Source organism: Bombina bombina, chromosome 4, assembly GCF_027579735.1.
Source record: "Bombina bombina isolate aBomBom1 chromosome 4, aBomBom1.pri, whole genome shotgun sequence".
In the NCBI taxonomy this organism is placed as follows: domain Eukaryota; kingdom Metazoa; phylum Chordata; class Amphibia; order Anura; family Bombinatoridae; genus Bombina; species Bombina bombina.
In genome coordinates this window covers 823,914,954-823,930,733 of record NC_069502.1, presented here as the reverse complement: position 1 = coordinate 823,930,733, position 15,780 = coordinate 823,914,954, and the positions used below count along the sequence as shown (strand labels likewise).

Genomic DNA, 15,780 nt, shown 5'->3' with positions numbered 1-15,780 from the left:
CAGATTGAAATGCATAGAATAGGTGCAGACCCAATATTATCTAACATGCTAACAATGCAGAGAACTGTTTGCAGAAAAATGCAAGTAGTGCAAGTAAAAAAATGGTTTTGTTCATTAAACTTAGTTTGATGATACAGTCTGTTATGTGATTATTTAATTAGGTTTATAATGTTGTTTAGCATTTAAAGTCTTCATTTCAAAGGTTTAAAAATAATGTATTAGGTGTTACTTATGTCAATTTTGAGAGGGGCCTGGAATCTAATTCCCTCACTTCCCATTGACTTACATTATAAACTGGGTTTTGATTTACAACCATTCCTTCTGGAACCTAACCTCAGCGTAAACTGAGGGCTACCTGTATATATTTATATTATATATATATATTCACATTTACGTATATATTTCACAGGCAGAGTTTAGATGTGTGTATAGATTAGATAGATGCATATGTATATTTGTTGGTGTATGTATGGCCATTATACCCATATCTGTAATTTCTGTCATGTACGTGCCACTGTTGCAGGTCTCAGTGTTACACAAAATCACTGACCACGAACAAGATGAAGAAGAAGCTGCCTGAGCAGATCCTGAATCACATCCTGGAGATTCTCTACCTGCTGACAGGAGAGGTGAGAAAACATCATAACGACACCACGGTAACCTTCTGCAGTGAATATGTGTATTAGTTGCTTAGCAACAAGAGGTGACAGATGCTCAGAGGAAAAGAAAGATCCAGTGTTTAAGGTGTTTGTGCAAATACAAAAGTGTAAATTTGTTCTGGGAATATTCTGTTGTAGAAATTTACCAGAGGAGACCGTTATTTTACAGCAGCCTTTTGTTATTTGTTCCATCAATCCCATACACAGACCAGCAATATGTAGCTCTTTAGGTTGCCTTTAGCATTTATAAAACATGTATTATTTGTGCAGACCTTTTGTAATGCTGCACTTAAAGGGACAGTAAACCTCAAAAATAATATTATATAATTCTGCACATAGTGCAGAATTATATAACATATTAGCCTTATCTTTATAAAACATAATATTCCTTTTGATTTTTTTAAAACAATGAGAGTTTTTCAGACAGCAGGAGCGAGCTGCACTGTGTATAATGGCACGGTCGGGCCAGGCTGTGACTATACAGCTGGCCCGATGCGCTGTGTGAAAAAAACAGACCCGCTCAGAAGAGTACAGAGAGCGGGTCTGAAAAAATGTCATTGTTTTAAAAAAATCAAAAGGGAATATTATGTTTTATAAAGATAAGGCTAATATAATGTTATATAATTCTGCACTATGTGCAGAATTCTATAACATTATTTTTGAGGTTTACTGACACTTTAAAGGGACATTAAACACTAAATAAATGCTAGATAGATTGATTCATTCAAAGAAAAGCTCAATCTGAGAGTAACATGTAGATGTATTTTTTAAAGTTTTTTTATATATTTTTATTGAGGTATTGATTCAGCATACAGACAAGGAATTGCAGCATTATACAATAACATTTTGAAATTGCTTGTTGCAAGTTACATCTTATGGGTTACTTATAATGGTTGCACTAGTAATAAACAGTAGTTGCGATCTATATGGCACAAACAATTAGTGCTAACAATTGCTGCAAAAAGAAAAACAATTCAGCAACATGCCAAGGCAAACATTTTAAACCTTCAGATCTTTTTAAGAGGTCACATTCGGGCCCAAAATCAACAAAAATATAGTACAACAACTGAAGGTTAAACCAATTATAGTAGACCACTTACGGGTCTCTATATCAAGACCTCAAATTTTAATTTTAATATAGAATTAGTAGTGAAGCCTTCAAACTGATACAATGGGTCACTTTTGGGCCCTATCATGGACTTAATAGCTTCGAAGAAGGCAATTTAAAAATACTTTAAAATTGCAGACTCAACTGTTAAGTTATATTAGTCAGTCCTACTGGGCTAGGGGTGATAGGTAGAGTCAACACTATAGTGACAGTTGCGGCATAGGCAAGAGAAGCCGCAGTTGTAGTCCTCCTAAACTAGGAGGCACATTATGCGTGGGGGGAGGGAGGTGGTGGTTAAGGTGCGATGGGTAACAGGTACTAGAAAACAAAAGAGGTTTTATGCTCTGAAACGTTAAAAATTGCGATGATTAGCTATAAAGCTATTTACTGAAAGATGTTGGATGTTGGTCTCCTTTGGACCTTTTTTTTAAATCTTGGAAGCCTTATGGTATATTTGGAATATACAATTATTAGCTATAGAGGTGTAGGGTGGGGGCGACATACTAATGTTAAAGCTTTTACCTTGAGGTCTTAGTTCCACGTCTAACAAAAAAAAAAAGAGAAAGGAACAGGGTTATACTACAATCTACTCATAATTATAGAGGCCCACACCGCCTTGGCCGCTGGCAGCGGAGCCCACAACCCCCACAACGTGTACTAGTGAGGGGAGTACCCCAAAATCACCATATTTCTCAACATATAATGGGAAAGTAGCTCCACTCACTTAATGGAAACTCTGATGGCATGCTCACACTCATGTACTGCTAGGGACCAATAGTAGAGTTCCAAATACCAAGGTTATAATATTTATGAAAAATGCTTCATTGAAACCGCAGTGTTAAAGGTGCTTGAAAAATAAAAATACTAGAATTGCATAGGATATTAAAATCAGGAAGGGGATTCGTGGTTGTAGGTATCACTTGCGGAGTAGAGAGTATTTTCTGCAATAGCAATAACAATAGTTCCCTGGGCTAACTAACTTGATCCAATCTAGGGAGTAATTGAGCATAATAAAATTGAGGAGCGCTTCATAAATATATTACTATGATATGTGGCTCAACATTAGTGGGATAAACATAGGAATGCCGTCCTATAACTTACTTTATGTGAGGTACAGAGAAGGTGAATCGAAATCCTTCCCTTATCAATGAAGATGTCAACCAATATCCAGGTTAACGATTAAAATAGCTCAATATGTGTCTAGGGTCCCCAGCCCTACATCTTAACCAAAAATATTTTTTAACAAATAACCTTTAACACTCAAATTAGGCTATTTGCACTGTATTGTAAGCAAACGCAGCAGATACTTATGTATCCCCTTACATTATATTGCAAAGTAATGCATACAAGTAGATAAGTGAATATTAGCTATGCTATGCCCCATCTGTGAAACAAATAATTCAAGTGAAGGAACATTGCAGTCCCCTGGGGGAGCAGAAACTTTCCACCACTTGGTAGTGAATCGACCAGAATCCTTAGAAAGTGAGACACATTGGAGAACACATATTACTACCTGATCATAGCTCATGTATATATGTATAAAGATATGTAGTAAGCCTGGGGTTAACATCTCTATAAATACAGGGCTAGGAGTCTTAGGGGAGGCAAAAGTAATAAAGTAATTGAGCACAGTAATTTGCGATATATACAAGTTATACACAAACCATGACTCCTCTCTAGTGGCGCAAAGTGGCAATTGCATCTTCCTTCCGTGAATATTATTTTAAAGCCACATTCTGCTGTGTGCCTTGTTTTTATGTAAAGAGCTCACGAGATATAGGTCTAAATAGCTTAATAAATATCTGACATATAGACATCTAGCCCACAGAGCACAGTGCCCCCATTACATGATGCAACATACAAAGTTTTAATGCCTATTATGCTGGGAAGATGATCTAAGCTAAAAGATTCGCTAATTACCCCAACAATGTATTGCTATTAGATGACAGCTGACCTATTCAGCAAACTATGGGGATATATATCTATCCATATTACTAAGCTCTTCTGGTGGATCCGGCACTACAGTCATTATATAGCACGTAATTCCTGTGGAAAGGAAACAGTGAGAGAAAAAAAAATGACAAGTAAGCAAACCAAAAACCTGTAATAAAACAAATATCAAGGTCTGCACAAACTAAACACATCACAAAATTTCGTCAGTGTCTCTCAGTGTGTAGGCTGTTTTAACATATTGAAGGCACAAAAAAAAAAAATATGCAAAGAGTAAGAGGATAAACCATAGCAAGTCCATCTGACAACAACATTGACCTTCTGTGCCAAAATAAATGTTTTAATATCAATGAGTGTCTTATAGATTAGCAGTCAGTAGAAGAGAGTCTTAAGTATACAGAGAACTTATCTTCTCTTACTGTAGGAAGCCCTGCTGCTTTAGCCAACACTGACTGCGTTAAGGAAACAGTAGTATGAGCACTGAGCACACTGCAAGTGCAGCCATGCTTGTTTATCACCTGCGGGAATTATGCCAGAATTAATCGCCGGAATACTTGTGCTAGAGTGCAATCCATCAGGGATTGTCAGGACACCAGCGGACTGCCGAGGATCACCACCGGCGCCCAGACTGTCCCCTAGCAGATCCGGAGAAGCTAAGTCCCTCTCTGTTGTGAGTCGCTTGGATGTTCTCACATGTATATCGTGTAAGGGAGGCTCCATAGGATACTGTAAGGTGCTCATACTCCAGCCCATAGAAATATCCATATCTCCCTCATCTAGGCAGAAAGTTTGCGGGCTGTATATCTTGCTCTCATAGGGGACTTGCTTGAAGTGGTCAGGCTCCTGCTCCGACGTGGATCCCCTCACATTTAGCTGAGAACTCTTGCGGTATGCTATCAGTTCTGCACCCTCCACCATTCCAGAGATTAGGTGGACCTCTTTTATAGAGTGAACCTTAGTTGTAGGCAGTAGGTTATCTAAACTGTGATACATCTTCTCCTTGAAATCATTAAGCAGTGTTTGTACCTGTAAGTAAAATTTTTCCATGTTTGGTTATATGAAAGAGAGTTCCATTCACATCAGTCTGCGTCTCTGAGGCCTACAGTCACTGCTACCTCGTGGTCAATCCAATCGATTAAGGTCTAGGAAATTGCCTTAGCAACTATCCAAAGATTTGCCAACTGGGTCTTTAAACAGGCTGCTTTCCCTATTTGTAAGTGTAGATCAGGAGCTTTGCTTAGATCTGGGAAATATAACCCTAAATCAATTAATTTATCAGGAGCTCATGAACTGTATGTCTTGTCTCTTCTGTGGCTGGCTCCGCCCCCCCCCTATTTTTTAAAGTGTAATTTGTTGTTTAAATATTGAAAAAAATAAGTGAAAAGTTCTAGTGTCCATAAAACAATGGGAGCTGCCATATTGTAACTTAGGTTACCTTCTCTACTATAGCCAATTAGAGACAGTCATAAATAGGTCACGAGTTTCAGCCAATGGCTGTGTGGAATATAACAGTGTTCTGCACTTCCATTTCTAAAGGGAACTTGAAAGCTCACAAATTCAGAATAGTACTACAGGAAAGGGGGACAAAATAAATAATGAAGATATATTGCAGACTTTTTTTATATTTACAATTGATCATTTTGTATTGCCATCTAAAAGTGTTTAAAGTCCCTTTTAAAGGGCCTTTCTAATGAAATGACATTCTCTAACTAATTAGATCATATTAATTATTATTAGTGATATTTAAGTCTGTGTTTAACACCCACAAAGGGCTTAATTGCTGTGATATACTATACAGATATACAATTGAAAAAGATTACATTCTCTAACTAATTAGATCATATAATTTATTATTGGTGAAGCTATGCACTTATCCTACACTAGAGGGCGGTAACGGCTGATTAATGTTTGCACACATTTAACTCCTGTGATTGGTTAGCTAGATGTGTTCAGCAAGCTTCTAGTAGTGCAATGCTATTCCTTTAACAAGATAATGAAGCAAATTGTATGTTCTATTAGAATCATGAAAGAAAATGTTGGGGTTTCCTGACCCTTTAAAAGGACACGAAACCCAAAATTTTTATTTTGTGATTCAGATAAAGCAGACACATTTAAATAACTTTTCAATTTACTTTTAGTATTATATTTGCTTCATTCTTTCTATACCCAGGTAGCTTAACACATCAGTTGAGCCTATGACAAGAAGCATATGTGCAGCCACCAATCAGCACCTAGTTCACTATACTGCATTTCAGCAATGGTTACCAAGGGAATGAAGCAAATTAGATAGTTTGTTTAAAACTGCATGTTCTATCTGAATCATGAATGTGTAATGTTCCTTTAACTAGGATGGTGTTTAACAGTCACATTGTGTAGTTTACTGTCATGCTAAACTCACCAGCTAAGTTTTACACAAGTGCTCAGAATGTGACCATGATGAGATGGAGAATATTATAACAGGATATACACTTAAAGGGACATTCCAGTCAAAATTTAAATGCACATCGATTAATTATATCTTTGAATAGAAAGATATTAGCAATATACATGTATTAGCAAAAATGCTTCTAGTAAAAGTTATCACTGTGTTTGTGTTAACATTTCTCTCTGCACGTGCATGTAAAGCATAGCTAGATATTGTCACTGCACCCACATTTTAAATAATGTAGCTGCTCAGATCATCACTGGGGCTTGTATCATGTCAGCAATTAACAAGTTGAGTCATTACCAGATGCTACCTACCTGTAACTACCTGATGCAGAGAGCAGTTTCAGCTGCAAATGTGGGTCTGTGAATGTTCCTTAGACTTATTGTGAGTATACTTTAAGTCAGCTGGGGGGAAAGATAAATTAGTGTTATATTGGTCTGCAAAAAAAGTTAAGGGAGGGTGCTAGGGGTCATACAGGCCAAAAAGAAAATAAAAACCAATAAAAAAAACACAGAGAAAGTGTGTGTGTGTGAGGCAGAGGGAACCTCTATAAATATCTGTAGGTGACTGGAGTTTTCTGCACTTTATTAAGACAGCTGTACCATACATTTGTGCTAATAAGAAATGTTTTAACTGTGTTGCATTTATTTTTTACATTAAAAAAATACTGAACAAAGCGTAAGCATTTTTGTAATAAATTAGTAAAATCTCAGTACCAATGAATTGACATTTTAATATAATTCTGCATAAAGATAAAATTATTTTTATCATTCTACTAATACAGCATATATTTACACTGCACATATCTCACACTCTGGCCCCGTATAGTATCACACATTATGTAGACGTTTTACTGTAGAATATTTTACATTTTGAGTTTCTAATATTACTCAAATTCCAAAAATAGTAATTTTCCAACATTTCCACTTAAAGTGAATGTAAAGTTTGAGAAATGAGTGCCCGTTTTTTTTTAAATCCTATTAAAAACAGGGACACTTTCAGGGATAGGCACAGACAAAGGCTATGGAGGACCTTTTCCAAAGTACAGACCTTAGTGAAGGACACCAAGGCACATTTTGAAATTAAAAACATTATTTTATAGTGCTGGGTGTTATTATACTGATGCAGATACCACTGATCCTATAACCAGCCTTCCTCTTGCTATACCCATGTGCCAGTGTCACTACTGTGTCATTATTTAGTGCTGGGTGTTATTATACTGATGCAGATACCACTGATCCTATAACCAGCCCTCCTCTGGCTATACCCATGAGCCAGTGTCACTACTGTGTCTTTGTATAGTGCTTGGTGTTATTATACAGATGCAAATACCACTGATCCTATAACCAGCCCTCCTCTGGCTATACCCATGAGCCAGTGTCACTACTGTGTCTTTGTATAGTGCTGGGTGTTATTATACTGATGCAGATACCACTGAAACTATAACCAGCCCTCCTCTGGCTATACCCATGAGCCAGTGTCACTACTGTGTCATTATATAGTGCTCAGAGTTATTATACTAATGCAGATACCACTGATCCTATAACCAGCCCTCCTCTGGCTATACCCATGTGCCAGTGTCACTACTGTGTCATTATATAGTGCTGGGTGTTATTATACTGATGCAGATACCACTGATCCTATAACCAGCCTTCCTCTTGCTATACCCATGTGCCAGTGTCACTACTGTGTCATTATATAGCGCTGAGTGTTATTATACTGATGCATATACCACTGATCCTATAACCAGCCTTCCTCTTGCTATACCCATGTGCCAGTGTCACTACTGTGTCATTATTTAGTGCTGGGTGTTATTATACTGATGCAGATACCACTGATTCTATAACCAGCCCTCCTCTGGCTATACCCATGTGCCTGTGTCACTACTGGGTGTTATTATACAGATACACATCCAGTATTTCACTCAGGCTTTATTTATTCCATAACTTATCACCCAATATCACTAGCAGTCTCTTGACAAGCCACTAACTTTATTCACACTACATATTTTTTTTATTCCTATTATTTAATCAGAAAGAAAAGATATACTAAGGTTGTGGCGGACACTGCAAGGGCTAGTCATGGACACCAGTGTCCGTGTACGGACACCTTGCCTATCCCTGGGCACTTTCATTCATCAAACTTTAAATTACACTGCTTTTGTTAAAATACTTACCTTTTCTTTCTGCAAGCCGCTCCAGCACTTCTCCACCCCGTCGCAAGCCTCTTCTTACGTCAGGAATGACGATTCCGGCATCCTCCAATCACGGCTTCCCCCCCAGGGAATCATTGCCCAAAGCAACGCCGTGATTGGTGGAAGGCCGGAATCATCATTTCTGACGTCGTCAGAGGCTTGCGGAGGAAGCGCTGGATTGGCTTGCAGAAAGAAAAGGTAAGTATTTTAACAAAAGCAGTGTAATTTAAAGTTTGATGAATGAAAGTGCCCCTGTTTTTAATAGGATTATTAAAAACCGGGCACTCATTCCTCAAACTTTACATTCACGTTAAGGTAAAAACAAAATCTCCCATTGTGCGAGTAAGTTTTCACTGCAACTATCTGACACAATCACCCCTCTAAAATATCAAAAAGTTTGCATGCTTTTTACTGTGGAATTTTAAAAATATTGGGCCCCAAATGTCACACAAATTGCAAAAGTAGTGATTTTCCACCACTTCACTAAGGGTTAAAAACCAAAAAATCATATTGTGTCAATACATTTTTACTGCAGCTATCTCACACAATGACCCCTCTACAATAGAGCAAAGTATGGGTACTTTTTACTGTGGATTTTAAAAAAAAAAAAAGTGTCATTCAAATTGCAAACATAGTCATTTTTATATCTTTATGTCTATGACTGTTCCCCTGTAAGTCTCCTTTTCACACACAGCCCATGCTCACTCTCTGAACTCCCTCTCCTTCACTCAAACACAACCTCAGGCTCCCCTCTTAACCTCCTATTCCATTGCTTATGGATTAAACCAAAATAGGGATTTTCATCAGTTTAGTGAATGTGTGTCTGATTTATAAGTAGGTATGTTTGTATATGTTTATGATATATATATATATATATATATATACACATACAGGTGGCCCTCGGTTTATGCCGGTTCAATTTGCGCCGTTTCAGAATAACAACCTTTTTTCCCCAGTCATGTGACTGCTATTGAAAAGCAGTGCACTAATTAAAATAGCAAGTAGGTGGAGCTGTCCGCTTGTGTTGCAGCAAAGTTAAGCAAGCTTAGCAGACTGAAGTTAATCTGTGTACACAGAACAGACATTAGCTATAGAGCAGCTTTCAAAGCAGCAAGATTTAGCAGCCACTTCCCTATTATCTTCCTGTCCAGCTGCTTGAGGTGAGGGTGCCTAACTGCTTAATCAGTCCAGATTGAAATGCATAGAATAGGTGCAGACCCAATATTATCTAACATGCTAACAATGCAGAGAACTGTTTGCAGAAAAATGCAAGTAGTGCAAGTAAAAAAATGGTTTTGTTCATTAAACTTAGTTTGATGATACAGTCTGTTATGTGATTATTTAATTAGGTTTATAATGTTGTTTAGCATTTAAAGTCTTCATTTCAAAGGTTTAAAAATAATGTATTAGGTGTTACTTATGTCAATTTTGAGAGGGGCCTGGAATCTAATTCCCTCACTTCCCATTGACTTACATTATAAACTGGGTTTTGATTTACAACCATTCCTTCTGGAACCTAACCTCAGCGTAAACTGAGGGCTACCTGTATATATTTATATTATATATATATATTCACATTTACGTATATATTTCACAGGCAGAGTTTAGATGTGTGTATAGATTAGATAGATGCATATGTATATTTGTTGGTGTATGTATGGCCATTATACCCATATCTGTAATTTCTGTCATGTACGTGCCACTGTTGCAGGTCTCAGTGTTACACAAAATCACTGACCACGAACAAGATGAAGAAGAAGCTGCCTGAGCAGATCCTGAATCACATCCTGGAGATTCTCTACCTGCTGACAGGAGAGGTGAGAAAACATCATAACGACACCACGGTAACCTTCTGCAGTGAATATGTGTATTAGTTGCTTAGCAACAAGAGGTGACAGATGCTCAGAGGAAAAGAAAGATCCAGTGTTTAAGGTGTTTGTGCAAATACAAAAGTGTAAATTTGTTCTGGGAATATTCTGTTGTAGAAATTTACCAGAGGAGACCGTTATTTTACAGCAGCCTTTTGTTATTTGTTCCATCAATCCCATACACAGACCAGCAATATGTAGCTCTTTAGGTTGCCTTTAGCATTTATAAAACATGTATTATTTGTGCAGACCTTTTGTAATGCTGCACTTAAAGGGACAGTAAACCTCAAAAATAATATTATATAATTCTGCACATAGTGCAGAATTATATAACATATTAGCCTTATCTTTATAAAACATAATATTCCTTTTGATTTTTTTAAAACAATGAGAGTTTTTCAGACAGCAGGAGCGAGCTGCACTGTGTATAATGGCACGGTCGGGCCAGGCTGTGACTATACAGCTGGCCCGATGCGCTGTGTGAAAAAAACAGACCCGCTCAGAAGAGTACAGAGAGCGGGTCTGAAAAAATGTCATTGTTTTAAAAAAATCAAAAGGGAATATTATGTTTTATAAAGATAAGGCTAATATAATGTTATATAATTCTGCACTATGTGCAGAATTCTATAACATTATTTTTGAGGTTTACTGACACTTTAAAGGGACATTAAACACTAAATAAATGCTAGATAGATTGATTCATTCAAAGAAAAGCTCAATCTGAGAGTAACATGTAGATGTATTTTTTAAAGTTTTTTTATATATTTTTATTGAGGTATTGATTCAGCATACAGACAAGGAATTGCAGCATTATACAATAACATTTTGAAATTGCTTGTTGCAAGTTACATCTTATGGGTTACTTATAATGGTTGCACTAGTAATAAACAGTAGTTGCGATCTATATGGCACAAACAATTAGTGCTAACAATTGCTGCAAAAAGAAAAACAATTCAGCAACATGCCAAGGCAAACATTTTAAACCTTCAGATCTTTTTAAGAGGTCACATTCGGGCCCAAAATCAACAAAAATATAGTACAACAACTGAAGGTTAAACCAATTATAGTAGACCACTTACGGGTCTCTATATCAAGACCTCAAATTTTAATTTTAATATAGAATTAGTAGTGAAGCCTTCAAACTGATACAATGGGTCACTTTTGGGCCCTATCATGGACTTAATAGCTTCGAAGAAGGCAATTTAAAAATACTTTAAAATTGCAGACTCAACTGTTAAGTTATATTAGTCAGTCCTACTGGGCTAGGGGTGATAGGTAGAGTCAACACTATAGTGACAGTTGCGGCATAGGCAAGAGAAGCCGCAGTTGTAGTCCTCCTAAACTAGGAGGCACATTATGCGTGGGGGGAGGGAGGTGGTGGTTAAGGTGCGATGGGTAACAGGTACTAGAAAACAAAAGAGGTTTTATGCTCTGAAACGTTAAAAATTGCGATGATTAGCTATAAAGCTATTTACTGAAAGATGTTGGATGTTGGTCTCCTTTGGACCTTTTTTTTAAATCTTGGAAGCCTTATGGTATATTTGGAATATACAATTATTAGCTATAGAGGTGTAGGGTGGGGGCGACATACTAATGTTAAAGCTTTTACCTTGAGGTCTTAGTTCCACGTCTAACAAAAAAAAAAAGAGAAAGGAACAGGGTTATACTACAATCTACTCATAATTATAGAGGCCCACACCGCTTTGGCCGCTGGCAGCGGAGCCCACAACCCCCACAACGTGTACTAGTGAGGGGAGTACCCCAAAATCACCATATTTCTCAACATATAATGGGAAAGTAGCTCCACTCACTTAATGGAAACTCTGATGGCATGCTCACACTCATGTACTGCTAGGGACCAATAGTAGAGTTCCAAATACCAAGGTTATAATATTTATGAAAAATGCTTCATTGAAACCGCAGTGTTAAAGGTGCTTGAAAAATAAAAATACTAGAATTGCATAGGATATTAAAATCAGGAAGGGGATTCGTGGTTGTAGGTATCACTTGCGGAGTAGAGAGTATTTTCTGCAATAGCAATAACAATAGTTCCCTGGGCTAACTAACTTGATCCAATCTAGGGAGTAATTGAGCATAATAAAATTGAGGAGCGCTTCATAAATATATTACTATGATATGTGGCTCAACATTAGTGGGATAAACATAGGAATGCCGTCCTATAACTTACTTTATGTGAGGTACAGAGAAGGTGAATCGAAATCCTTCCCTTATCAATGAAGATGTCAACCAATATCCAGGTTAACGATTAAAATAGCTCAATATGTGTCTAGGGTCCCCAGCCCTACATCTTAACCAAAAAATATTTTTTAACAAATAACCTTTAACACTCAAATTAGGCTATTTGCACTGTATTGTAAGCAAACGCAGCAGATACTTATGTATCCCCTTACATTATATTGCAAAGTAATGCATACAAGTAGATAAGTGAATATTAGCTATGCTATGCCCCATCTGTGAAACAAATAATTCAAGTGAAGGAACATTGCAGTCGCCTGGGGGAGCAGAAACTTTCCACCACTTGGTAGTGAATCGACCAGAATCCTTAGAAAGTGAGACACATTGGAGAACACATATTACTACCTGATCATAGCTCATGTATATATGTATAAAGATATGTAGTAAGCCTGGGGTTAACATCTCTATAAATACAGGGCTAGGAGTCTTAGGGGAGGCAAAAGTAATAAAGTAATTGAGCACAGTAATTTGCGATATATACAAGTTATACACAAACCATGACTCCTCTCTAGTGGCGCAAAGTGGCAATTGCATCTTCCTTCCGTGAATATTATTTTAAAGCCACATTCTGCTGTGTGCCTTGTTTTTATGTAAAGAGCTCACGAGATATAGGTCTAAATAGCTTAATAAATATCTGACATATAGACATCTAGCCCACAGAGCACAGTGCCCCCATTACATGATGCAACATACAAAGTTTTAATGCCTATTATGCTGGGAAGATGATCTAAGCTAAAAGATTCGCTAATTACCCCAACAATGTATTGCTATTAGATGACAGCTGACCTATTCAGCAAACTATGGGGATATATATCTATCCATATTACTAAGCTCTTCTGGTGGATCCGGCACTACAGTCATTATATAGCACGTAATTCCTGTGGAAAGGAAACAGTGAGAGAAAAAAAAAATGACAAGTAAGCAAACCAAAAACCTGTAATAAAACAAATATCAAGGTCTGCACAAACTAAACACATCACAAAATTTCGTCAGTGTCTCTCAGTGTGTAGGCTGTTTTAACATATTGAAGGCACAAAAAAAAAAAATATGCAAAGAGTAAGAGGATAAACCATAGCAAGTCCATCTGACAACAACATTGACCTTCTGTGCCAAAATAAATGTTTTAATATCAATGAGTGTCTTATAGATTAGCAGTCAGTAGAAGAGAGTCTTAAGTATACAGAGAACTTATCTTCTCTTACTGTAGGAAGCCCTGCTGCTTTAGCCAACACTGACTGCGTTAAGGAAACAGTAGTATGAGCACTGAGCACACTGCAAGTGCAGCCATGCTTGTTTATCACCTGCGGGAATTATGCCAGAATTAATCGCCGGAATACTTGTGCTAGAGTGCAATCCATCAGGGATTGTCAGGACACCAGCGGACTGCCGAGGATCACCACCGGCGCCCAGACTGTCCCCTAGCAGATCCGGAGAAGCTAAGTCCCTCTCTGTTGTGAGTCGCTTGGATGTTCTCACATGTATATCGTGTAAGGGAGGCTCCATAGGATACTGTAAGGTGCTCATACTCCAGCCCATAGAAATATCCATATCTCCCTCATCTAGGCAGAAAGTTTGCGGGCTGTATATCTTGCTCTCATAGGGGACTTGCTTGAAGTGGTCAGGCTCCTGCTCCGACGTGGATCCCCTCACATTTAGCTGAGAACTCTTGCGGTATGCTATCAGTTCTGCACCCTCCACCATTCCAGAGATTAGGTGGACCTCTTTTATAGAGTGAACCTTAGTTGTAGGCAGTAGGTTATCTAAACTGTGATACATCTTCTCCTTGAAATCATTAAGCAGTGTTTGTACCTGTAAGTAAAATTTTTCCATGTTTGGTTATATGAAAGAGAGTTCCATTCACATCAGTCTGCGTCTCTGAGGCCTACAGTCACTGCTACCTCGTGGTCAATCCAATCAATTAAGGTCTAGGAAATTGCCTTAGCAACTATCCAAAGATTTGCCAACTGGGTCTTTAAACAGGCTGCTTTCCCTATTTGTAAGTGTAGATCAGGAGCTTTGCTTAGATCTGGGAAATATAACCCTAAATCAATTAATTTATCAGGAGCTCATGAACTGTATGTCTTGTCTCTTCTGTGGCTGGCTCCGCCCCCCCCCTATTTTTTAAAGTGTAATTTGTTGTTTAAATATTGAAAAAAATAAGTGAAAAGTTCTAGTGTCCATAAAACAATGGGAGCTGCCATATTGTAACTTAGGTTACCTTCTCTACTATAGCCAATTAGAGACAGTCATAAATAGGTCACGAGTTTCAGCCAATGGCTGTGTGGAATATAACAGTGTTCTGCACTTCCATTTCTAAAGGGAACTTGAAAGCTCACAAATTCAGAATAGTACTACAGGAAAGGGGGACAAAATAAATAATGAAGATATATTGCAGACTTTTTTTATATTTACAATTGATCATTTTGTATTGCCATCTAAAAGTGTTTAAAGTCCCTTTTAAAGGGCCTTTCTAATGAAATGACATTCTCTAACTAATTAGATCATATTAATTATTATTAGTGATATTTAAGTCTGTGTTTAACACCCACAAAGGGCTTAATTGCTGTGATATACTATACAGATATACAATTGAAAAAGATTACATTCTCTAACTAATTAGATCATATAATTTATTATTGGTGAAGCTATGCACTTATCCTACACTAGAGGGCGGTAACGGCTGATTAATGTTTGCACACATTTAACTCCTGTGATTGGTTAGCTAGATGTGTTCAGCAAGCTTCTAGTAGTGCAATGCTATTCCTTTAACAAGATAATGAAGCAAATTGTATGTTCTATTAGAATCATGAAAGAAAATGTTGGGGTTTCCTGACCCTTTAAAAGGACACGAAACCCAAAATTTTTATTTTGTGATTCAGATAAAGCAGACACATTTAAATAACTTTTCAATTTACTTTTAGTATTATATTTGCTTCATTCTTTCTATACCCAGGTAGCTTAACACATCAGTTGAGCCTATGACAAGAAGCATATGTGCAGCCACCAATCAGCACCTAGTTCACTATACTGCATTTCAGCAATGGTTACCAAGGGAATGAAGCAAATTAGATAGTTTGTTTAAAACTGCATGTTCTATCTGAATCATGAATGTGTAATGTTCCTTTAACTAGGATGGTGTTTAACAGTCACATTGTGTAGTTTACTGTCATGCTAAACTCACCAGCTAAGTTTTACACAAGTGCTCAGAATGTGACCATGATGAGATGGAGAATATTATAACAGGATATACACTTAAAGGGACATTCCAGTCAAAATTTAAATGCACATCGATTAATTATATCTTTGAATAGAAAGAT

The 15,780-nt window shown here is 37.3% G+C and overlaps 1 protein-coding gene across 1 annotated transcript in view; it reads left to right on the top strand.

Annotated features, from left to right (window-relative positions):
- Positions 1-516: 516 nt before the first annotated feature.
- LOC128657130 (gastrula zinc finger protein XlCGF26.1-like) overlaps positions 517-15,780 on the top strand; it is a 180,846-nt gene continuing 165,582 nt past the window's right edge. Inside the window, exons 1-2 of the mRNA XM_053711375.1 lie at positions 517-629; positions 10,051-10,156. Coding sequence (XP_053567350.1) covers positions 10,088-10,156 — 69 coding nt within the window. The 5' untranslated portion in view covers positions 517-629; positions 10,051-10,087. The remainder of the gene's footprint in view (positions 630-10,050; positions 10,157-15,780) is intronic.